Source organism: Aspergillus tubingensis (genome assembly GCF_013340325.1).
Source record: "Aspergillus tubingensis WU-2223L DNA, scaffold_4, whole genome shotgun sequence".
Lineage (NCBI taxonomy): Eukaryota > Fungi > Ascomycota > Eurotiomycetes > Eurotiales > Aspergillaceae > Aspergillus > Aspergillus tubingensis.
Window position 1 is genome coordinate 1507188 of NW_023336278.1, and position 18382 is coordinate 1525569.

An 18382-nucleotide genomic window follows, 5' to 3' on the forward strand; every position below is an offset into this window, starting at 1 on the left:
AAGCAGCCTGGCGTTTTTTGTTTCTCACTTGGACTGAGATATTTCCCCAATAGATTGCTCTGTTCCATGACCAGGGCCTTCATTCAAGTTGAACCTCACCTAGATATTTCAAGCTGGCGGTATTCCATAGCCATGTGGGCTATTAGTAGGTCCATCTAGGAACCCAGATTGCCAATGAGCATAGCTCCACAGGAGCATTATGATTCGGGGAATATCGTGTTTTGTTCGGGAGTGAACGCATACAGGTGGGGTGAATGACAAACAGGGAGTTGCATGAGTGACGTCTACCAACAGAGGTTTCGGTGAGGAGTACTATGTTGTCCCCACTACTATTACTTGAGATGTTTATGCAAAAGTGTGCGTTGGAAATAAAATATGTTATTATACCAATGAAGAACTGTTATACACATTAGTCGTTCCCGCCTCAGCTATTAATTCATCCCCATAATTCATCCCCAATTTTAGTTCGTAGCAAGACTTGGCAGATCGCCATCCCATTGGATTTTCATGGTCGATGGGAATGGCCAATAGCTGCTTTGGTCTGCAGTCATATACATCGAAATTCCTCCAGGTCCAGCAATCCTCTTCAGTTGGCCTTGAGACCCAGGAGCCCGCCGGAGGTTGTCTAGCCGTCCCACCACCCTGAGCATTGTCGTGAGAGCTAGCTTACAGATGCCCATGCCTAGGCATTGATGAGGCCCAAATCCAAAGTGGGCGTACAGGCTCATGTCGCGGTCAAGCTTGACCTTCTCCGGCTCGGGAAAGCTGCGGGGATCCATGGAAGCAGAGACCTGCAAAAGGGAAAGAAGGTGAGTAAATGTCTGCTAACGCCGGGGAACTCTCCACTATAGGAGGCTTGTCGCTACTTACTAGATTGCATAGTACACTTTGGCCGGGCTTCAAAGTATACTTTGACCCGCCGTCATCAACGACGGTAGGCTTCGCGACCAGTCGCGGCAAGCCGACGGACGATCGCAACCGAGCTCCTTCCATGAAGCTGCAAATGTGTCAGTACATGTCTTTGCGAACCACTCAATGAATATCATTAGTGGCATTTGCGGAGTTCAGGGAGTGCTTACTATCGTAAAAGAAGGGAATCAGCCTCGGATGTGTTTTCTTGGGCAAGTCGTTTAATGTCGGGCAAATGAACGGATCCTTCATCTGACAGGTAGTAATCAAGGCATTGCGAGAAGAGTTGGGCTTGGTTTGCCACCATGCCACCCGCTGTTGGTAACAGATGTGTCCAGACAATGTCGGCTGGAGGAATATTGCTGTGAAGCAGACGCTGGATCATGTGTTCGCCGTATTCACTGAGGACATCGTGCCGGTGCAGACTGCTAACGATGTTTGCGATGAAGCCGGCCTTGTTGACAAAGTCAACATTGGCCATGGTCAGCTCCCCGAGCTGTTGAGTCACATCGCGGGCAGTTTGGTTCAGCTGGAATGACGTTCCAACATCGGCATCGTAGAAAATGGAGGCGAAGACAAGTGCCAGTATTTCATACAATTCAGCCTCGGTAAAAATGCCCCTGGGATTAGACTCAGTCTTCAGGGGCAGAGAGAATACATTTGCACAGAAATGGACCTGGGCGTAATTTGCGACGTCTCGGACGATATCGACCTGATTGGTTCCGCCCAGCTTGTAAGAATGCTGGCGCAGGAGTTTTACGGTGATATCCTCATAAAATCGCTTCACCTCACTCTCCCACTTGTCGCGGTATAGGGCCGAGCCCATCATCCGGCGCGATGCAGCGTTGGGTGGCTTGTCACCAGACAGCATGAAGTCCCGGCCATAAGGGTGATTGTTGTGGCGCATCAAGAATTCAATCTTGCTTCCCCAAGTTACCTTAAATGCCTCTTGGTCGTTGAGAACGGAAATACAGGCCGCATTAGAGCTGATAAATTGCGGCGTAGGCGTGTAACTCGGTCGGCCCCAGCTGTAATCCTGAGCAACCGAGAGCTTCTCAAGGATCTTCTTGTTCTCAGATGGGATGACCAGAGGAAAGTGTGCGTAAATTGAATCGCCTTTGAAGTGATTGGGGAACGCACGCAGCACCAGTTTGTAAAAGACCTGCCCTTGGTCAACTGAGTCCTGAGGCTGTATTTCGTTATAGGCCCAGTTTGTGAGATGCTTTGGCGTGTAATCCACCGTATAGAAACGGTCGCCACGGACAAGGGAAACTGCATCGGAGAGAATGGCCCTTGATATCGTGAAGTTTGTGCACAAACCGCTTCCAGGCACTACTGCGTCTTTCGTAGCCTCGACGATAACGCCGGGATACATCTCCACCAGGTCAGGTTCATCATACAGGTTCTTGAGCTGGGCCGCAATGTATGGATCAGGATTGATTTCCTCGAAGGTCTTGTAGGGCGCAAGGTCGAAAAACTTGCGGAATTCGTTCAGGGTAGCCAAGTTCCAAGAACGCGCCTGCAAAATACCGAGGGCCTCGATATTTCTGAAGACTGATGGAATGTTACCGGCACCAAAGGCACCGGCACAATCCTCAACGCCATCCGCAAACATGTTCGCAAGATCGTCATCATCAAAGGCGCCGTCTGCATTACGCTGTAATCCAGCAAATGGACGGTCTGGGGGCTGCTCCGGTAAGCTTGCTTCCCACTTGGCCACGCCCCTAAGAAATTCAGGTAAAGAAACGTTGTTGGGATCCTTTCCTGGGAACAAATCTTTATACAGTTCCTGTGTCCATTTCTCGTCACGCTGAGAAATGCAAGCATGCCAGCGGTAGACGAGATTGAATTCAGCAGACACCTGGTTGCCCGTGGCTTCCGCTGGGGCGCTTCCTAGCAAGCTATCCTGGATATCAGCTCGAGGATCTAAGCTCCACAGACTGTCTGTTCGATTGATATTCAATATGGTCCGAACGTAGTCCTTGAGGATGATGTTTATGTATAGACCACACGTGACCAACCGACCAGTCTGGAAGAGATCGTTGTCGTATCTCGTGCTGGCGTCGACATCAGACTCATCTGGCTTGGTAAACCGGCCGCCTTCATTGATAGTCGCCAAATTCTCGACAACATAGTTGTGGAAGCGGTTGAACATCAGCAGAAGCACGCCGACGCCAGGAGGGAAACCGAGAACTCGTTTGCTGGAAAAGCAGTCCGGCTTGAGTTTTCCATCCTTGAAAGTCCTGACGAGGTTCTGCTCGTCTTGATTGTTGCCATAGAGAGGTGAAAGATCCAGATACGAGGAGGTCTTGTTCAGAGTATAATCATTGCGATCCGTTTGGAACAGATCTTTGAGCATGTCAGTTGGGAGATCTTGTAAAACCAAGGATGATTCAAGCAATGCATACCGTGAATAATGACGGAAGCGAGGTAGAACAAGACACTGGATATCTTGTTCGGATGCTCCTTGTATTCCTTTCTTTCCAGGAGGGACGCGAAAAGCGTGCTCGGATCCGGCAGCGAAGGCGACTGAACGGTTGTTGGCCGTACAGACCTGGCGTAGTGGCTACCAGCTGCTCCAATATGAGGCCAGAGGAAGTTCTGTCAATGGAGAGTTAACAAAACACCTTCCAGAAGGGTTCCGGGCGCACTATACATTTCCTGATCCATCGGCCTTGCGGTAAGAAGAATCCCGGCCTAGGTATCTACATTCCTCAGTTAGTGTCATATAGAATGTCATTGTCACAATAAACTTACGAAATCGGAGGATGTTCCAGGTCATTCCAGAGCTGCTTGAGGAAGGTGTTCGTCAAGTCCTTCCCACTCTTAGAAGTCGAAGGGAGCCCGGCAGCAAGCTGGACTCGGTCAGACGGACTCAACTGGCTCAAAAGGCAAGAGTAAGCACTTACCTGAATGACTCGCTCCATGATATAATGTCTATCATCGACTGGCTGACCTGTTACAGCATCCTTAACGACCTCAAGCAGGGTCTTGATATCAGTAAGGTCGACATGGCTGAGGTCCTTGACAATTCCCGTCTGAGCAGGCTCAGTGACATAGGTCCCGTTTCCAGTCGCCGTAGGTAGAGGCCGCAAGGATGCCGAAATAGCCTTTTCAACCTGGGAAATTGTGCTCCCTATGCCGTTGACAATGGAATGATTATTTGAGCCAGACATTGCGTATAGGGCTAATATTATACAAGTCGTTGTCCAAGAGGTACAATGCCGCTGCATACGCGAAAAGCCAAGATCAGCATGATGCTCCAATTATGCTTAACCTCGACTCTACAAATAAGAAATAAGAGGGGTCGATAGATCTCCATCTCATGATTCTAGGACTATGGATTGTCCCAAACAAGACCCACCTCATGAAGTCATAGAAAGGTTGCTCACCTTGGGAGTCTAGACGTTCTGGAACCGCGCCGGCTACCAAGGAATGCGAACGGCGTGGACGTAGAGTTGCGGGGAAAGAACTTAGTTAGGTAAACAAGAAGGGTATCGATATAGACAAGAAAAAATCCCCGTGGTGATGGGAGTCGAGGTATATACTATGAAGCAGGGGGCTCAATGCGAGAATGCGCATGAGAAAGTTGGGGGAGATTAAGCAAGGAAAGATATCCAGAGAAACGGTCTTTATAGGGACTTGTCAGCGTCATAGCAGCGGCCGAAGAGAGGAACAGCCGAGTCGGCAACCCCGAAGCGAATGATTAATACTACTAAAATGTCCACGGAGCGATAGCAGACACTGGGCGTCCTGTCCGTAACGAGAAATACCCCATTGGACGTGACAGGCGAGCCTGAGAGACTTCTGATTCGCGTGCATGAGACATGACCTGGGCGCAGTTCACACCGTATGCAAGGCTAACAGGTGGATGCGGACTATGATCGAACGTGCCTTAGCACCAAACTCTCGATGGGTGGCCTTATCCACACTCTAGACAAGAAGTATGGCGTGCGCAGCCGAAGAAGATACGAGGGATAGTCATGGATGGACCGTATCGTGAGGCATTGGACGGGTGGCCCTGGCAGTGGCAGACCCCGACAAACCAGACTGGCGGGGACTCACAATTTCAGCCGGGCAAAAACCCGGTCGATCTGCGGCTGGAGCTTCAAGTTAGCGAAGGCGGGTGGGAAGAGCTGAAAAAGAATTGCCAGAAGATCTTGCAAATCCAGCGCACTGTATTATTATTCCCCACCCTCCTATTCCATCGCGTTCTCTCGGGGACCTGTGCTCGATCCAAAGTTTGCGAGGTGCCCTTTGACACCTGGTCGGGGTTACTTGTACTTCATCGGGTAATGGTTGACAATACGGTCAATTCGGGGATCGGAGGGGGGAAGGGATCTTAGAGTATAGAGAGATCCTATCAGAGCACCTCCCTTTCATTCCCACCGATGTCAGTGGGTAATAGTATCTAGTGGCCAGCACGAACTGCATGGATAGTCTGTCTGGCTTGGGATGTGGTGAGTGGTAAGTGAGTTGCTGTCAAGTGAGTGTGGGCTGGGCTGCTGCTTGGTACGGGGTAAGTAGTAGATGAAGGTATGCCGCTAGCACCGAGCTAAAGACGGAGGTACTAAATGAGCGGGGGCAAAAAGTGAGGAAAGGCTGGCTGGCTGACTGACTGGGACTAAGGCGCCACTATTTACACACTGTCGGATGAAGCTGAACACTACTCTATCAGGTCTAGCCAGCCCCGGTAAGTGACCTTGACAATCAGGACAATCGTAGCGGGCGCATATGTTTGGCTGACTTGCTGATACACAATGGCGTTCATAATTATCAGTCTTGATTAATTTCTTGTCTCCAATTACGCCATCTCCGTCTTTTCTATTCTCATTACTGACAATACTTCATTGATTGCAAGGGCCTCAAGTCGAGATTGTTCCGACATGTAAGTGCATACTACTGTGTAAGTAGCACTAACAACACGCAACCAAGAGAAAACAAAAGAAATTTAGCATAATGCGGTGGATCCACTCAATCGGCGAATGGCATAATTCTTGGATTACTGATATGTCAAATGCTCTGTAACAACAAGACATGTGAGATGCAGTAAGAAGATAGCACATTGTAGCGGGAAGGGAAAAGATAATAAGCACAAAGGAAGAATGGGAAAAGCGATAAAAACCAAACCAATATACTTAGTAAGATATGTAAGAACAGGGAAGGGCCTTTGAGGACTCTCTGTCAGCGTGACTGTGACGGAAGAAGTACCGGATTGGAATTGTTTGTCCCTAACCATGAAGTACGCAGATAGCACTAGTCTCGTATGGAGTAGTAGTTAACAATCCTTCCGGGAAACAAAAGCATACCCTTATTTTGCAAGAGTACCGAGAGTAGTAGTAGTTCAGCAACCAAAAGTTTGGACCCCGGCAGATCGTCCCACGTGATGCTTCGCGGGCCGAGGAAGGAATGCCTGGGGTCTTAGTGGTGTATTATTAGTCTGGATACACTAAGCAGCTCACTAGTCCGCAATGGCCTCTTGACTAGCCGCATTTTGCTGAGCAACTTCTCAACAAGTCTGTCGCTTCCGATAACCGGGTATACCTGCGCCATCACTACTATCTTCCTCGTATACGAACCCTGGCACTGTGCTCTTACCTCAGCTCACGTGGCATAATCCTCAGATAATATCCTCTGTGCCTGCCGGGTCATTACGAGCTTGCGTGTCTTCAGCCTAATCCCAATGGCGTCCCTGACTCTAGTTGTTGAGCCCCGGGGTAAGTTTTCTGGCCATCAGCAGTCAAGGTCAATTAATATGTCAGAAGCGAACTGACATTGGCTCTCCATCCTCTAGGCAAACCCATCAAGAAGCTCCCCAAGCAGGTTCAGGTGTCCTCCAATGCCTCAACCGCCGAAATCTACAACAAGCTCGCGGAAGCCTCGGGCTTCTCCATCCACCGTCTTCGGATCACCAAGGGTAGCGATCGCACTGTAGTCCCCAACTCCAAGGACTCAACTGTCGACGGAGTCGGTCTCAAGGAAAAGAGCGTCTTGCACGTCAAGGATCTTGGTTAGTAGATAAGCTGACACCAAACCCTTCCCCGTCTACACCATCTACACCACCACCGCCATATCCCCACCTCACTCACTAACACACTCCCTAATCTTCAGGCCCCCAACTTGGATGGCGCACCGTCTACATTATCGAATACCTGGGACCGCTCTTCATTCCGGCTCTCTTCCTCTTCCCCCTCCGTCCATATGTCTACTTTAACTTCGACAAGCCACTTCCCGAGCCATCGCAGTTCCAGCTCCTGGTCTGCGCCCTCCTGACCATCCACTTCATCAAGCGCGAATACGAAACCGTCTTCGTCCACCGTTTCAGCAATGCCACCATGCCCGCGCGCAACATCGTCAAGAACAGCGGCCACTACTGGGTCCTAGCCGGCCTGAACATCGCCTACTGGGTCTTCCGTCCCGATTCCCCCGCCGCCACCATCCAGGACTCTTTCCTCCTCTACAGCGGCCTGGCATTGTTCATTTTCGGCGAGCTTGCGAACCTAAACGCTCACCTTGTGCTACGCGACCTGCGCCGTCCCGGTACCACGGAGAGAGGCATTCCCTCCGGATTTGGCTTCAACGTCGTCACCTGCCCCAACTACTTCTTTGAGGTTGTCAGCTGGGTGGGCGTCTACCTGCTGAGCGGAATGAGCTGGAGTGTCCTGTTCTTCATTGTCGTCGGTACCGTTCAGATGGCTCTCTGGGCCAAGAAGAAGGAGCGCCGCTACCGCAAGGAGTTCGGTGACAAGTACAAGCGCAAGCGCTATGTTATCCTGCCTGGTCTGTACTAGGCGAGAGCATGCTGCTTTGGGGGAAAGTACTATGCGTAACGTGCGAGGTTGTCAACCTCGCATACATTTGTCTTGGCATTGGCCAAGGTTTACCCGGGACCTTGCATGTACCTCGACTGCGTTCGGGGTTAAGGTGTGGTGAGAGATGAATGGTTCTCGACATCCGAGAAGATTACGGCGGAGTTTGTTCTCTGCATGACAGTTTTGTCCTTCGATGTGTAACCTATTACGATAGATTATAGTCCGGTTATTAGTTATTTTACGAGAGTTATGCGGAGGGTTCTAGTTATTGACGTGGACGAATAATAATCATTTTTAATTTGAAGCAATAATGCTATTGGATTGCGAGGTATGGAGTAGTACTAGGTAACTCATGTAGCATCGGAGTGAATGCGCTCGCTTCTCTATGGGATTAATATCACAGCACCAGAGGTCCGAAGACAATTCGTTCAAACAAAACTCCCAACACCAATGGAAAATCAAAATCATACCCAAACTCCCCCAAAAGCAAAGGTGGACATTACAATTGAAAAGCGAATATAAGAAGACAGAAGAGAGAAAGAAAGAAAGAAAGAACGAGGTTACTCGTTCTTCATCTTCCCTGCCCAAAGCCGATAATACGGCTCCATTTCCTTCTCGCAACTCCGCTTCGTGTCGGTGTCACAGCCAAGGAATCGAATGACGAAGTCACCATCCTTATAGACACCGTCCACGGAAGCTCCGTTTGAATCCTTGCTGTAGGAATTGATGGTCCGCTGTGGAACCAGAGCCAGTCTAGCCAAGATGGTCGGGTGCCATTGCACAATGTGATCCTGATGACGTGGGTTAGTTACTTGGTCTGGTGGCACGGGTAAAAAAGCAATTAAACAAGCAAAAAACAAGAAAGGAACAGAATTTGATAAAGCGAGCATCATACTAGAGGTGTACGATGCATAATGAAAAACTTAAAGACAGAAGAAACGTAATCCATCTCCTCACTTACCAGAACGTGGGTCTCGGCCTTCGCAAAGTTATAGCTAATGTACAGAGGGTCGAACCAGAAGTCGAGGAAGTATTTGGCAAAGTCGCCCTGTCGAAGGAGGAAGCTACCGGAGCTCAAATCCTCCGCATCGGTGGTCATAATGAGATCGACATCTTGGGGCTGTAGATGCGAGAATGTCTTGATGATGCTATCGGGAGGTACGACGGAGACGTCCTTGAGCATGAGGGATTCGAGACGGTCGTTGTCGAGGACGTGCGATTCAAGTGATTTGCTCGGGTTCATTATTAGGGCATGAGCGTCTAGGTGGAAGAAGTACTTCGAGTAGGGGTTTGAGGCCATCGCGTGACGGAGGGCTGGGAGGACGGCCCAGGACTTCGGGGCGTTATCGAGGACAGTTTCATAGTCGGACACGTTGGCGAAGAAGTTCGTATAGCCTGGATTGCAATTGTAAGACATGGGAAGTTACTCAACACGAGGGAAGTGACTGGGGTTATTGTCGCCTTACCATGTCGCTTAGCATAGTCCTCTCTGTTCTTGACGATCTTCTGAATGTACTCGTTACTCCAAGCCGTCCGGTCTAGAACGGTGACGACGACGATGCTGGATGTCCCTGCTGGTACAGCGGGAGCCCCTGTACTTGTGTAGAAGAACTGAGAGAGAAGGAAGAAGACGGTGAGCAGGGAAAAGCCCAGGATGGCGACTGCTTTGAGCTGTTTCCTGCGCTGGAGTGAGATTCGCGACGAGCGAGCGTACGGAGGGGTTATCGGAGTCCTCCGCGGAGGCAGGGCGAACTGCATGATGGGTGTATTTGTCCCCAGCGAGTAGATGCTGGGCGACTGTGAAGGATGTAAAGATAGTCAATTGCAGCTCCGATAGATCAGGACATTCTAGCACGTAGTATGAGCTTGGAGCGGAGGCAGCATCAATTGCTTGTAACTGATCCGGCTTCACGGGCTCCTCTGCCGGATCCGGAAATGCGCCCGCGGATCTTTGTTGGTCCGAAAGATCGCAGCATTCCAGGGACAAAGCCGATGACCTTGCAGATTGGCTATTACTTGAGACATTCCAAGGCCAGCGATGATGATTATTAATGGTTGGCTCATTATGAAGTAAGGTTGTGGTTGTTTAATGTCTATGTATAGATACGGTGTCTTCCCATCTGGGCATATGAGATCCCGCACATGTTCCTGCTGATGTATTGCATCCCAAACTACAAAGTAGCTTCCAGGGCCACTGGTAGCCTTCTGACGCGGTGTTAGATCAGTGTATATATAAAGACGGTTATTGGTCCATGTAACTTTACCACGTCGAGGGCTAATCTGCAAGTAGTATGTCTGCAATAGTCCCTTCAACGCCATGTGCACACACAAGGTCAATTAAATCCAAATCGCATTGGTAACATATAAATACACTGAAGAGCGAATCACGCAAATCCAAGCAGTCCATGCAAGATCTAAATAGCAGCTGTACAGTCGTCTTTTTCACCATCCGAGATATAGTATGAAAGCGGTATGCAGACGCTGTCGACCATGACCAAAGAAATAATAATACAACAGACGCCCATCCGTTGGTCACCAGATAATCAATCGAGATTGACCGTCCCAAATCGACTTCACTAGAGACTTGCCCTGTAGGTCTCTAGTATTGTTTCTCGTTGTACGTTGGCTTCGTGATCTCCTTGATATTCGTCTCCGCCTCCACCTGCGCCTTGATCTCGTCCTCCTTCTGCTTCACCCACTCCTCGAACGTAGGCGGTTCGGGCATACCAAGCTTTTTCCGCTCCTCCCGGAATCTCTCTTGAATCTTCGGTGTCTGCATAATCTGCCACCGCAACTCCCATCCAAAGATACCCATCTCCCTGATGCGGCCCGGGCGGTCGCTCAGAAGGTAGTTGTCGAGACCACCGGCCTTCCGGATCGTGCGCAGCGCCTTGCGCGTGACCTTGATGAAGAGATCCTTTTCGAGTGCTTCGCTGTAGAGCTTCTTCCGACGAACGTTGGGCTTCCAGAATCGGCGGGTCTTGCCCTCGTTGCGGCCTTGTGAGATCTTGTTTCCGAATTGGATCATCGCGCCTCCGTAGAGACCGGAGTTGGATTGCTTGAAGACATAGTTCGGGCCGTAGGGGTAAGGAGGGATGTAATCCGGCAATTGTTTCGTCTTCTGTGCCGCCAATGTCGTGGAGAAGGAACGTTTGGAGGTCGTGAGGGAAAGGTTGCGAAAAGCCGCAGAGAGGGAGAACGGAAGGGACATGGTCGAACGAGTCTGTAAACCCGCCATTGTGTAGATCAAAAGGTCGAGAGGCAGTCGACCATGACAGGGAATTGGCCGAAAAGAAGAAGAACAGGTGCCGGCAGAGCACAGCAACAGCGGACGAGATAGTTGGAGATAGGCGTGGACCGTCCAGCACCGGATGGTGAAAGAATTTGGGGGTCGCGGCTGACCGCCTTGGCCACGGCCGGCTATCATTGATCGATCCTCCCCAGCTGCGCTTGAATTTCGGCCAGAAGCAGCTGCATCCAGACTCATCTTCCCTTTCATCATCTCCAGCTTTCTCTGATCCTGCCAGCTCTTCTTACTTCTCGTGTGCCTTTTACGCCTTACCGAAACTTTCTACCCCACCACGATCGCATATCTGTGGCTTCCGAGTGAGGTCGCAATCCCTTCACCATGGTCCAAATCAGTGAAGTGAAGGGCAACTCGCGCGAGAACAGAACCGCAGCCCACACGCATATCAAGGGTCTTGGTCTACGACAAGATGGCACCGCGGAGGCTTCAGGAGACGGTTTTGTTGGACAGGCAACTGCCCGTGAGGTACGCGACAACATTGCCGCCCAAAACCCTCGGTGTCCAAGCCCATGAGCCTTGTACTAACCCGAAGGATTGACATAACAGGCATGCGGTGTCGTTGTTGACTTGATCAAGGCGAAGAAGATGGCCGGTCGGGCTGTCCTTCTGGCTGGTGGACCCGGAACTGGAAAGACTGCCCTGGCCCTCGCCGTGTCGCAGGAGCTGGGAACCAAAGTCCCGTTCTGTCCGATCGTTGGTAGTGAGATTTACTCTGCTGAGGTCAAGAAAACAGAGGCGCTCATGGAGAACTTCCGGAGGGCAATCGGTACGCGATCTGGGCCATTCTGACACGAAAGACCCAATAGACTCTAATGCCTCGATAGGTCTCCGTGTTCGCGAAACGAAGGAAGTATACGAAGGTGAAGTGACGGAACTCACCCCCGAAGAGACGGAGAACCCTCTGGGAGGATACGGACGCACGATCAGCCATCTCATCATCGGTCTGAAATCCGCCAAGGGTACCAAGAAGCTGCGCCTGGACCCCAGCATCTACGAAGCCATCCAAAAGGAGCGTGTCACCGTGGGAGACGTCATTTACATCGAAGCGAATACTGGAGCCTGCAAGCGTGTCGGACGGTCCGACGCCTACGCCACTGAGTTCGATCTTGAAGCTGAGGAGTACGTGCCCGTACCGAAGGGAGAGGTCCACAAGAAGAAGGAAATCGTCCAGGATGTGACACTGCACGATCTGGACATGGCCAATGCGCGGCCCCAGGGTGGACAGGATGTGATGAGCATGATGGGACAGCTCATGAAGCCCAAGAAGACCGAGATTACGGAGAAGTTACGCCAGGAGATTAACAAGGTCGTCAACCGCTACATCGACCAGGGCGTTGCGGAGCTCGTTCCCGGTGTCCTCTTCATCGACGAGGTAGATCGTCCTAGCCCTTCCCTGCCTTACCTTGCAATCAGTTGCTAATCCCCACCTCTAGGTTCACATGCTCGACATTGAATGCTTCACATACCTCAACCGTGCCCTCGAGTCTTCTATCTCCCCCATTGTCATTCTTGCCTCTAACCGCGGAAACACCGTCATCCGCGGCACCGACGACATCTCCGCCGCCCACGGCATCCCTCCCGACCTTCTCGCCCGTCTCCTCATCATCCCCACCCACCCTTACTCTCCCGATGAGATCAAGACCATCATTCGCCTGCGCGCCAAGACGGAAGGCCTCAGCATCACCGACCCCGCCCTGGACAAGGTCTCCGAGCATGGCAGCAAGGTCAGCTTGCGGTATGCCCTGCAATTACTTACCCCGGCTAGCATCCTCGCCAAGGTAAATGGACGCCCAGGCGGTATCGAGGAAGCCGACGTGGCAGAGTGCGAAGACCTGTTCCTTGATGCGCGGAGGAGCGCCACGATCGTGAACCAGGATAGTGAGAAGTATCTCAAATAAGGGGAACGTGGCTCACCACTTGGCTGGATTTTTGGAGAACAGGCAAGACGGGGTGTGAAGAGAAAACAACCGAAAGAAACAAAACACATACAAGAAAGCAATATGTATACCATGTCTGCAGGTTTTATTATATTTTCCTAACTAAACCGGGAAGAGCCATTGCTTTTTCTGTTATGAATGAGCTATTTTACGTTAATGTCAACTACTAGTATTAGGGTTTCTATTTTCAACCTCCAGAAACAAGCTCGTAATATTTCTTGTCTAGTATATTCATATAACGTCCCAAGGATCTTCCCTCTAAAAAAGAAACTGAAGAATAAGAATAAAAACATCATCAAGACCTCTTCTTCTTACCACTAGTGGCAGCATTGCACACCGGTCTAAACCTCGTCTTCGCCTTCCCAGCCGCCCCCGGCAGAGCCCTCAAGAGAACCAAAACAAATCTCAGAATAAGAACATAAACATGAATCAGACGAATAATCGTCCGGATCACATTATCTCTCAAGCCAAGGCTCGGAGGAGGCCCTGATGCAGCCGCCTCCAGGGGATCCTGGTGGAACTGCACGTGGAACGGGGCCTCGGCGCCTAAATCCTGGATGGCGATCCTGAGACCAGCCGTGATGGCATCTTCTAAGTGTCCGCGTCCTGTCCAGCAGAAACCGTAACTTAGACCACGCTTGTTCTGGATGGTGGGGAGACGATGTTGTGCTATTAGGGTCTGGGCGCTAGGCTCCGGGTCGGTGAACTCCCATACGCCTTGCACGTGGCTTGGGTGCGGTGGGGTGAAGGGGTTTAGGGTGATGTATATGGGGCCGAAAATGTAGGAAGGGATGCTGTCGAGGAAGTTGGCGATGTAGCTGAGACTGGAGACGTGGGATGTGATGGTGGTGGTAGTGTTACTTGGTTGGGTTTGCCAGTCTTGGTTGCTGGGGCCTAGGATGTAGTTGCAGGCGGGACCCGGGTCTTCGACGTTGGGCATGAGCTGGTTTGTGAGGTTAGTAGGAGGGGTTATATAGTGTGACTGGTTGGGACGTACAAGAGGATCAGAATGCAAAACAGAGATGTTTCTGGTTGAACCTAGACTTCGGATGATCTCCTTTTCTTGCTCATTTGCGAGCGATCCCAGCATCTTGATAGTCTCCTGGCCGTTAACGGCGAAGACAATATGATTGAAAAATAGTTCTTCGCCTGCGGATGTCATAATACCGTACTTCTTTCCATACTGGACAATCTCCGTTACTCTAGTCTTGAGATGAACCTTCGAGGAGGGAAAGCTTTTGGTCATGGTCTGGATGAACTGGCTCACTCCTGGTCCGATACGACGCCAGTTTGGCAAGGCTTGACGGGGCTTCAACAGCTGGTGATGATACATGGCTTGGAAGAGGGCTTTCGCAGGAACCCGTGGCAGGAACTTCCCCGCATTCGTGCTCCACAGAATGGACAGCAGTGGGGCTAGATAGTTCTCGATAAAGGTATTGGAGTACTCTTCGCCTGCGAGGTACTCATGCGTGGATAACGACTGGGGATCCGTGGGTTTACAAGCCTCAAAGCCGGGATCGAGTACGTCCACGGCCATGTATTTCAGCCAAATAGCATCGCACAGTATGCGATAGGTCTCTAAGTTGCAAAGTGTCCATGGACGAAGAAGAATGCTTTTCAGTATGCTACCACACCATTGGAAACTGTCAATCCCATCCGTAGCCCCAAAGGAGAACGGAGCCTTGACACTGGTAATCCCAAGGTAGTCTAACAACGAAACGAGGTTTGCTGAAGATGTGAATTAGTCAAGAAAGATACGGGCTGGGAAGTTGCCACTAACGAGAAGCCCCGGCATTAAAGTTGGGAAAACTTGTATTGACATCAACTCGGTGACCATCATGCTCAAAAGGCAGGGCATTTACGCGCCCACCAAGGGAGTCTGAGGCTTCAAATAGATGAACATCATGGGTGGAATCCCGCAATGCCCATACAGTCGTGATACCCGTGCAACCGCCCCCTATAACAGCAACCCGCTCAGGCTGAAAGGGCGGCATGAAAACAACAGCTGTCAGCGGCTAACCTTGCCATAGAGCAGGCCAACCGGAGAGAATGAAAAGAATATATCGGCACGAACTTGGCGCGCTGGGATGCTGATTCAAGACCAGGCTCAGTGTCTAGTAGACAGCTTGAAAGATTGTATAGTACTCCTTGCCCTATCCGGAAATACTGGGATAGGGAACATTGGAGTGGTAAGGTGGAAGAACAGTCTCACAGAAAGATCGAAGACAGGGTGACAACAGATTTATCAAGACTACCATGTGCGCTCAGATCCCAACCTGCAACGCGCTCTTGTCCTCATGTGGCGGCCAAATGTGATCGCATCAGATGACAGACACAGCTAGGGTGACTCAGTCGAGTATTCAGGGAATGGATGTTCCTTGATATTAAGGCAGATCTACCGAAAAAAGAGCCCAAACGAAAACTGGGGTAGATATGTGACCTGTCACTAGTGAGGGGGGCCTAAGGAAATAGGGCCATTATATAAGTCGAGGAGAAAGCTCCACCGATCTGAGACGGAAATAATGAGGGGGGCGAATCCTAGAGAAGTTAATTGACCACGAGTCAGGGGACCATTCTCCTTGAAGAATGGAAAGGAACAAGCCAACCATAATGTTAGCCTCCCATAAGCGAGGGTGAGCGCTGGGACCCTGGATTGGGGGAGGGGCATTCAACGGCACGATGAATGGAATCCATACAATGGATCTGTTGGTCGAACTTGGCGCCAGATGCGATGCAACAATTAGACTAATAAGTTAGTCTGGTTTAACGGCCGTTGAGCCCGACGACGTCAGCCGGATCCCTCTGCCTCGGCCGCCGATCACGTGTGCCCGTCGCCGTTCCTGTCATCGCCGCAGGCCAGCCAGTTGTCTCTCTCCATGCATCTGCCTATCCTATCTTCTTTCCATCCAGCTGCATCTCCGTCTGTCCTTCAGATATACTGGTTTTGTTTTTCGAGCTGATTCTGGTTCATTCTCTCATAGACCGTGTCATTCACTCCGTTGATTGTCCCAATCTCTTTCCCGGAGCAGCACGGGCGCCGCCAGCCACCACGGAAGATAAGGTGGCTACTCCGTACTACTCTCTCCACTTCCTTGGATCCGCAACCCCTATCCACTGATTAATTCGGTCTCGATCGGCTGTACAACTTAACCAAAGACTCTTCAACCTACGCCAACGCCCCATCTAATATCATAATGTCGAACCCGTTGGACACCGACGCCGGCTCGGAGCTCTTCAGCAGCTACGAGACCGAGCTAAAGCTGGTACAAGCCGATTTGAATCAGAAGCTGGACCAGATCGCCGAGTCAAGCGGTGAGCAACGAAAGTCAGCAATCAGGCAAGCCGAGAGAGCCCTGGATGAAGCCACAGAATTGGTATGTTCGACTAGCTTGTCAAAAAGCGCATTCCGCGTCATTTCCCCACTAACAAGCGGGAATACAGCTAGATCAAATGCGCATGGAGAAACAAAACATCCCCTCAGCAGCACGATCGAAGATCAACACGCGCGTTCGCAACTACGCTACCGATATCGATGAGGCAAAGCGCAAGTTGAGGTCTCTCTCTGATGACCGCAAGGCGCTCTTCGGCGACCGCTACACAGATGATCCGCAGGACGAACATCTGGAACAAAGACAACAGCTCCTGTCTGGTACGGAGCGGTTGGAGCGCAGTTCCGCCCGGCTCCAGGAGAGTCAGCGCATCGCTCTCGAAACGGAGGATATTGGTCGCAACACCTTGGCCGACTTGAACCAGCAGCGCGAGACGATTATGAATGCGCGGGGTCGACTGCTCGAGAGCGAAGGATATGTGGACACCAGTATCAAGACACTAAGGGGCATGGCCCGTAGGTACTGTCCCCCTAATGCACAAGGACATTTGCTTTGCTGCTTGCCACAGCCGCTTGGTGCCCAAATGCTTACTGTCTTCTAGGATGGCTACGAATCGGTTGATCACAATCGCAATCATCACAGTCTTGATCTTGTTGATTTTCGCCGTTATCTACAGCAAGTTCCATTGAGCGTGGGTTTGGAAGGCGTTATTACCGGTGGCCTCTCTTTCATTTTATTTCCCTCTTAACGACACCTATAAGTCTGCAGTCGCAGACACATCACGCAATGTTGTATGATAGCAACCCATCAGTTTTAATCAGGCGCCATGTTACATGTTCTAGTACCTCGCACAATTCCGTCGACAAGCCAAGCCCTATGATGTCTAGAAAACTTAGAGAAAAACCAACAACCAAGGGTATAATACATGGAAAAAGAAACCAAACAAGAAAACACTAATTCATAATCCTCATCGCCCCAAAAGCAATATTAACCACGACCCCAACAAAAACCGCCAACCCCTTCCTCCAACTCCAGACCCCCTCCTCCCTCCTCAACCACATGGCACACCCAACCGGCCAAAAGAACCCCATCACCGCCCCCCAAAGCATATCATCCATCGCGCCCCTCGACCCAGCCCCAAACCCCCCATCATCCTCCGCAAACGACACCACCCCACCATCCCCGCCCCCTCCCCCAGCCGCCATAGCCGCCGTCGACCCCTCATCCATCCACCGGTCCTCCAACTCCCGCAACTCCGCCCCCGACGGCATCGTATCCGGGGTATGCGACACCGACTGTACCGCTAGAAACTGCGACCGGAGGCCTGCCACCTCCGCGGGTGTAAACCCCGCCGAGAGTAATCGGTCGAAGCCCCGTGGCGCGGGCGTCGTAGTACTAGCATCACCGCCACTCTGTACATCTTTCTGTCGGTGTCCTCTGGCACTACCGTCTTCATGATGAGTATCTGATGGTGATTGTTCTTCGTCATCGTTGAGTGTAGATGCGATCGATGCTTCCGCGGCAAGATCGGCCGCTGAGAGAACGATATCGCCGATGGAGCAGTGGATGTAGAGACGGGGATGGTCGCGGACAGGGGCTTTGCCTTTGCGGTTGGGATCGGAGGCCGGGTCCGAGGTGGTGTCGTTGGGCGGGGAGGATGTTGGTGGTCGCGGGGACCGCGTGGGTGTGGGAGGGAGTTTGAGGGATACGGAGAGAGGGGTCTTGTCTTCGAGGCCACGGCCGGCGTGGATGAGGCGGAGACGGTGAGAGGAGAGGTTAGGGGGGAGACGTGTGCGGATGAGTTGTTTTAGGCCCGCGGAGGTGGTGGTTTCCGGGGAGAAGATGTCGAGGGGGAGGTCGGGAATGGAGGCGGAGAAGCGGATGGTCACGTAAAGGGGGTTGGAGGTTGAGGTCGAGGGTGGGAGGTCGAGGGGCGGAGGGGATTTTAGAAAGGATGATGATGCCATTGTCTATGCGTCTTGTGGAGAGGTGTACAGGGTGTGAGATGAAGATTGAAGCCGGCGATGTCGGTACGTCACGGCTTGCGTGCGATAACCTCCGATAAGGCTGTTGCCTGAGGTCTTCCGG

The 18382-nt window shown here is 51.3% G+C and overlaps 8 protein-coding genes across 8 annotated transcripts; 3 read left to right on the forward strand and 5 right to left on the reverse strand.

The window, feature by feature from the left end:
- Positions 1–461: 461 nt before the first annotated feature.
- On the reverse strand, positions 462–4085 carry AtWU_03036 (peroxidase/cytochrome P450 family protein; the record flags this gene model as incomplete). Its single annotated transcript, XM_035498149.1, has 7 exons — positions 462–791; positions 871–997; positions 1080–3258; positions 3318–3510; positions 3566–3614; positions 3667–3764; positions 3819–4085. The coding sequence occupies 7 exons, from the start codon at positions 4083–4085 to the stop codon at positions 462–464; spliced, it is 3243 nt and encodes a 1080-aa protein (XP_035354042.1).
- Positions 4086–6592: 2507 nt separating this feature from the next.
- AtWU_03037 (trans-2-enoyl-CoA reductase (NADPH) TSC13) lies at positions 6593–7700 on the forward strand (the record flags this gene model as incomplete). Its single annotated transcript, XM_035498150.1, has 3 exons — positions 6593–6626; positions 6704–6919; positions 7021–7700. 3 exons carry the CDS (start codon positions 6593–6595, stop codon positions 7698–7700), a joined length of 930 nt encoding a protein of 309 aa, XP_035354043.1.
- A 581-nt stretch (positions 7701–8281) lies between these two features.
- AtWU_03038 (putative alpha-1,6-mannosyltransferase subunit) lies at positions 8282–9479 on the reverse strand (the record flags this gene model as incomplete). The annotated part of the gene is made up of 3 exons (XM_035498151.1): positions 8282–8512; positions 8683–9116; positions 9188–9479. The coding sequence occupies 3 exons, from the start codon at positions 9477–9479 to the stop codon at positions 8282–8284; spliced, it is 957 nt and encodes a 318-aa protein (XP_035354044.1).
- Positions 9480–10320: 841 nt separating this feature from the next.
- On the reverse strand, positions 10321–10959 carry AtWU_03039 (mitochondrial 54S ribosomal protein bL28m; the record flags this gene model as incomplete). Its single annotated transcript, XM_035498152.1, has 1 exon — positions 10321–10959. The coding sequence occupies one exon, from the start codon at positions 10957–10959 to the stop codon at positions 10321–10323; it is 639 nt and encodes a 212-aa protein (XP_035354045.1).
- Positions 10960–11349: 390 nt separating this feature from the next.
- Positions 11350–12926, forward strand: rvb1 (RuvB family ATP-dependent DNA helicase pontin; the record flags this gene model as incomplete). Its single annotated transcript, XM_035498153.1, has 4 exons — positions 11350–11493; positions 11575–11794; positions 11853–12400; positions 12462–12926. 4 exons carry the CDS (start codon positions 11350–11352, stop codon positions 12924–12926), a joined length of 1377 nt encoding a protein of 458 aa, XP_035354046.1.
- Positions 12927–13260: 334 nt separating this feature from the next.
- AtWU_03041 (uncharacterized protein) lies at positions 13261–14959 on the reverse strand (the record flags this gene model as incomplete). The annotated part of the gene is made up of 3 exons (XM_035498154.1): positions 13261–13908; positions 13963–14693; positions 14746–14959. 3 exons carry the CDS (start codon positions 14957–14959, stop codon positions 13261–13263), a joined length of 1593 nt encoding a protein of 530 aa, XP_035354047.1.
- Positions 14960–16159: 1200 nt separating this feature from the next.
- On the forward strand, positions 16160–16983 carry AtWU_03042 (v-SNARE protein VTI1; the record flags this gene model as incomplete). Its single annotated transcript, XM_035498155.1, has 3 exons — positions 16160–16339; positions 16407–16813; positions 16896–16983. 3 exons carry the CDS (start codon positions 16160–16162, stop codon positions 16981–16983), a joined length of 675 nt encoding a protein of 224 aa, XP_035354048.1.
- A 264-nt stretch (positions 16984–17247) lies between these two features.
- Positions 17248–18261, reverse strand: AtWU_03043 (DSC3 family protein; the record flags this gene model as incomplete). Its single annotated transcript, XM_035498156.1, has 1 exon — positions 17248–18261. One exon carries the CDS (start codon positions 18259–18261, stop codon positions 17248–17250), a length of 1014 nt encoding a protein of 337 aa, XP_035354049.1.
- Between the last annotated feature and the right edge of the window lie 121 nt (positions 18262–18382).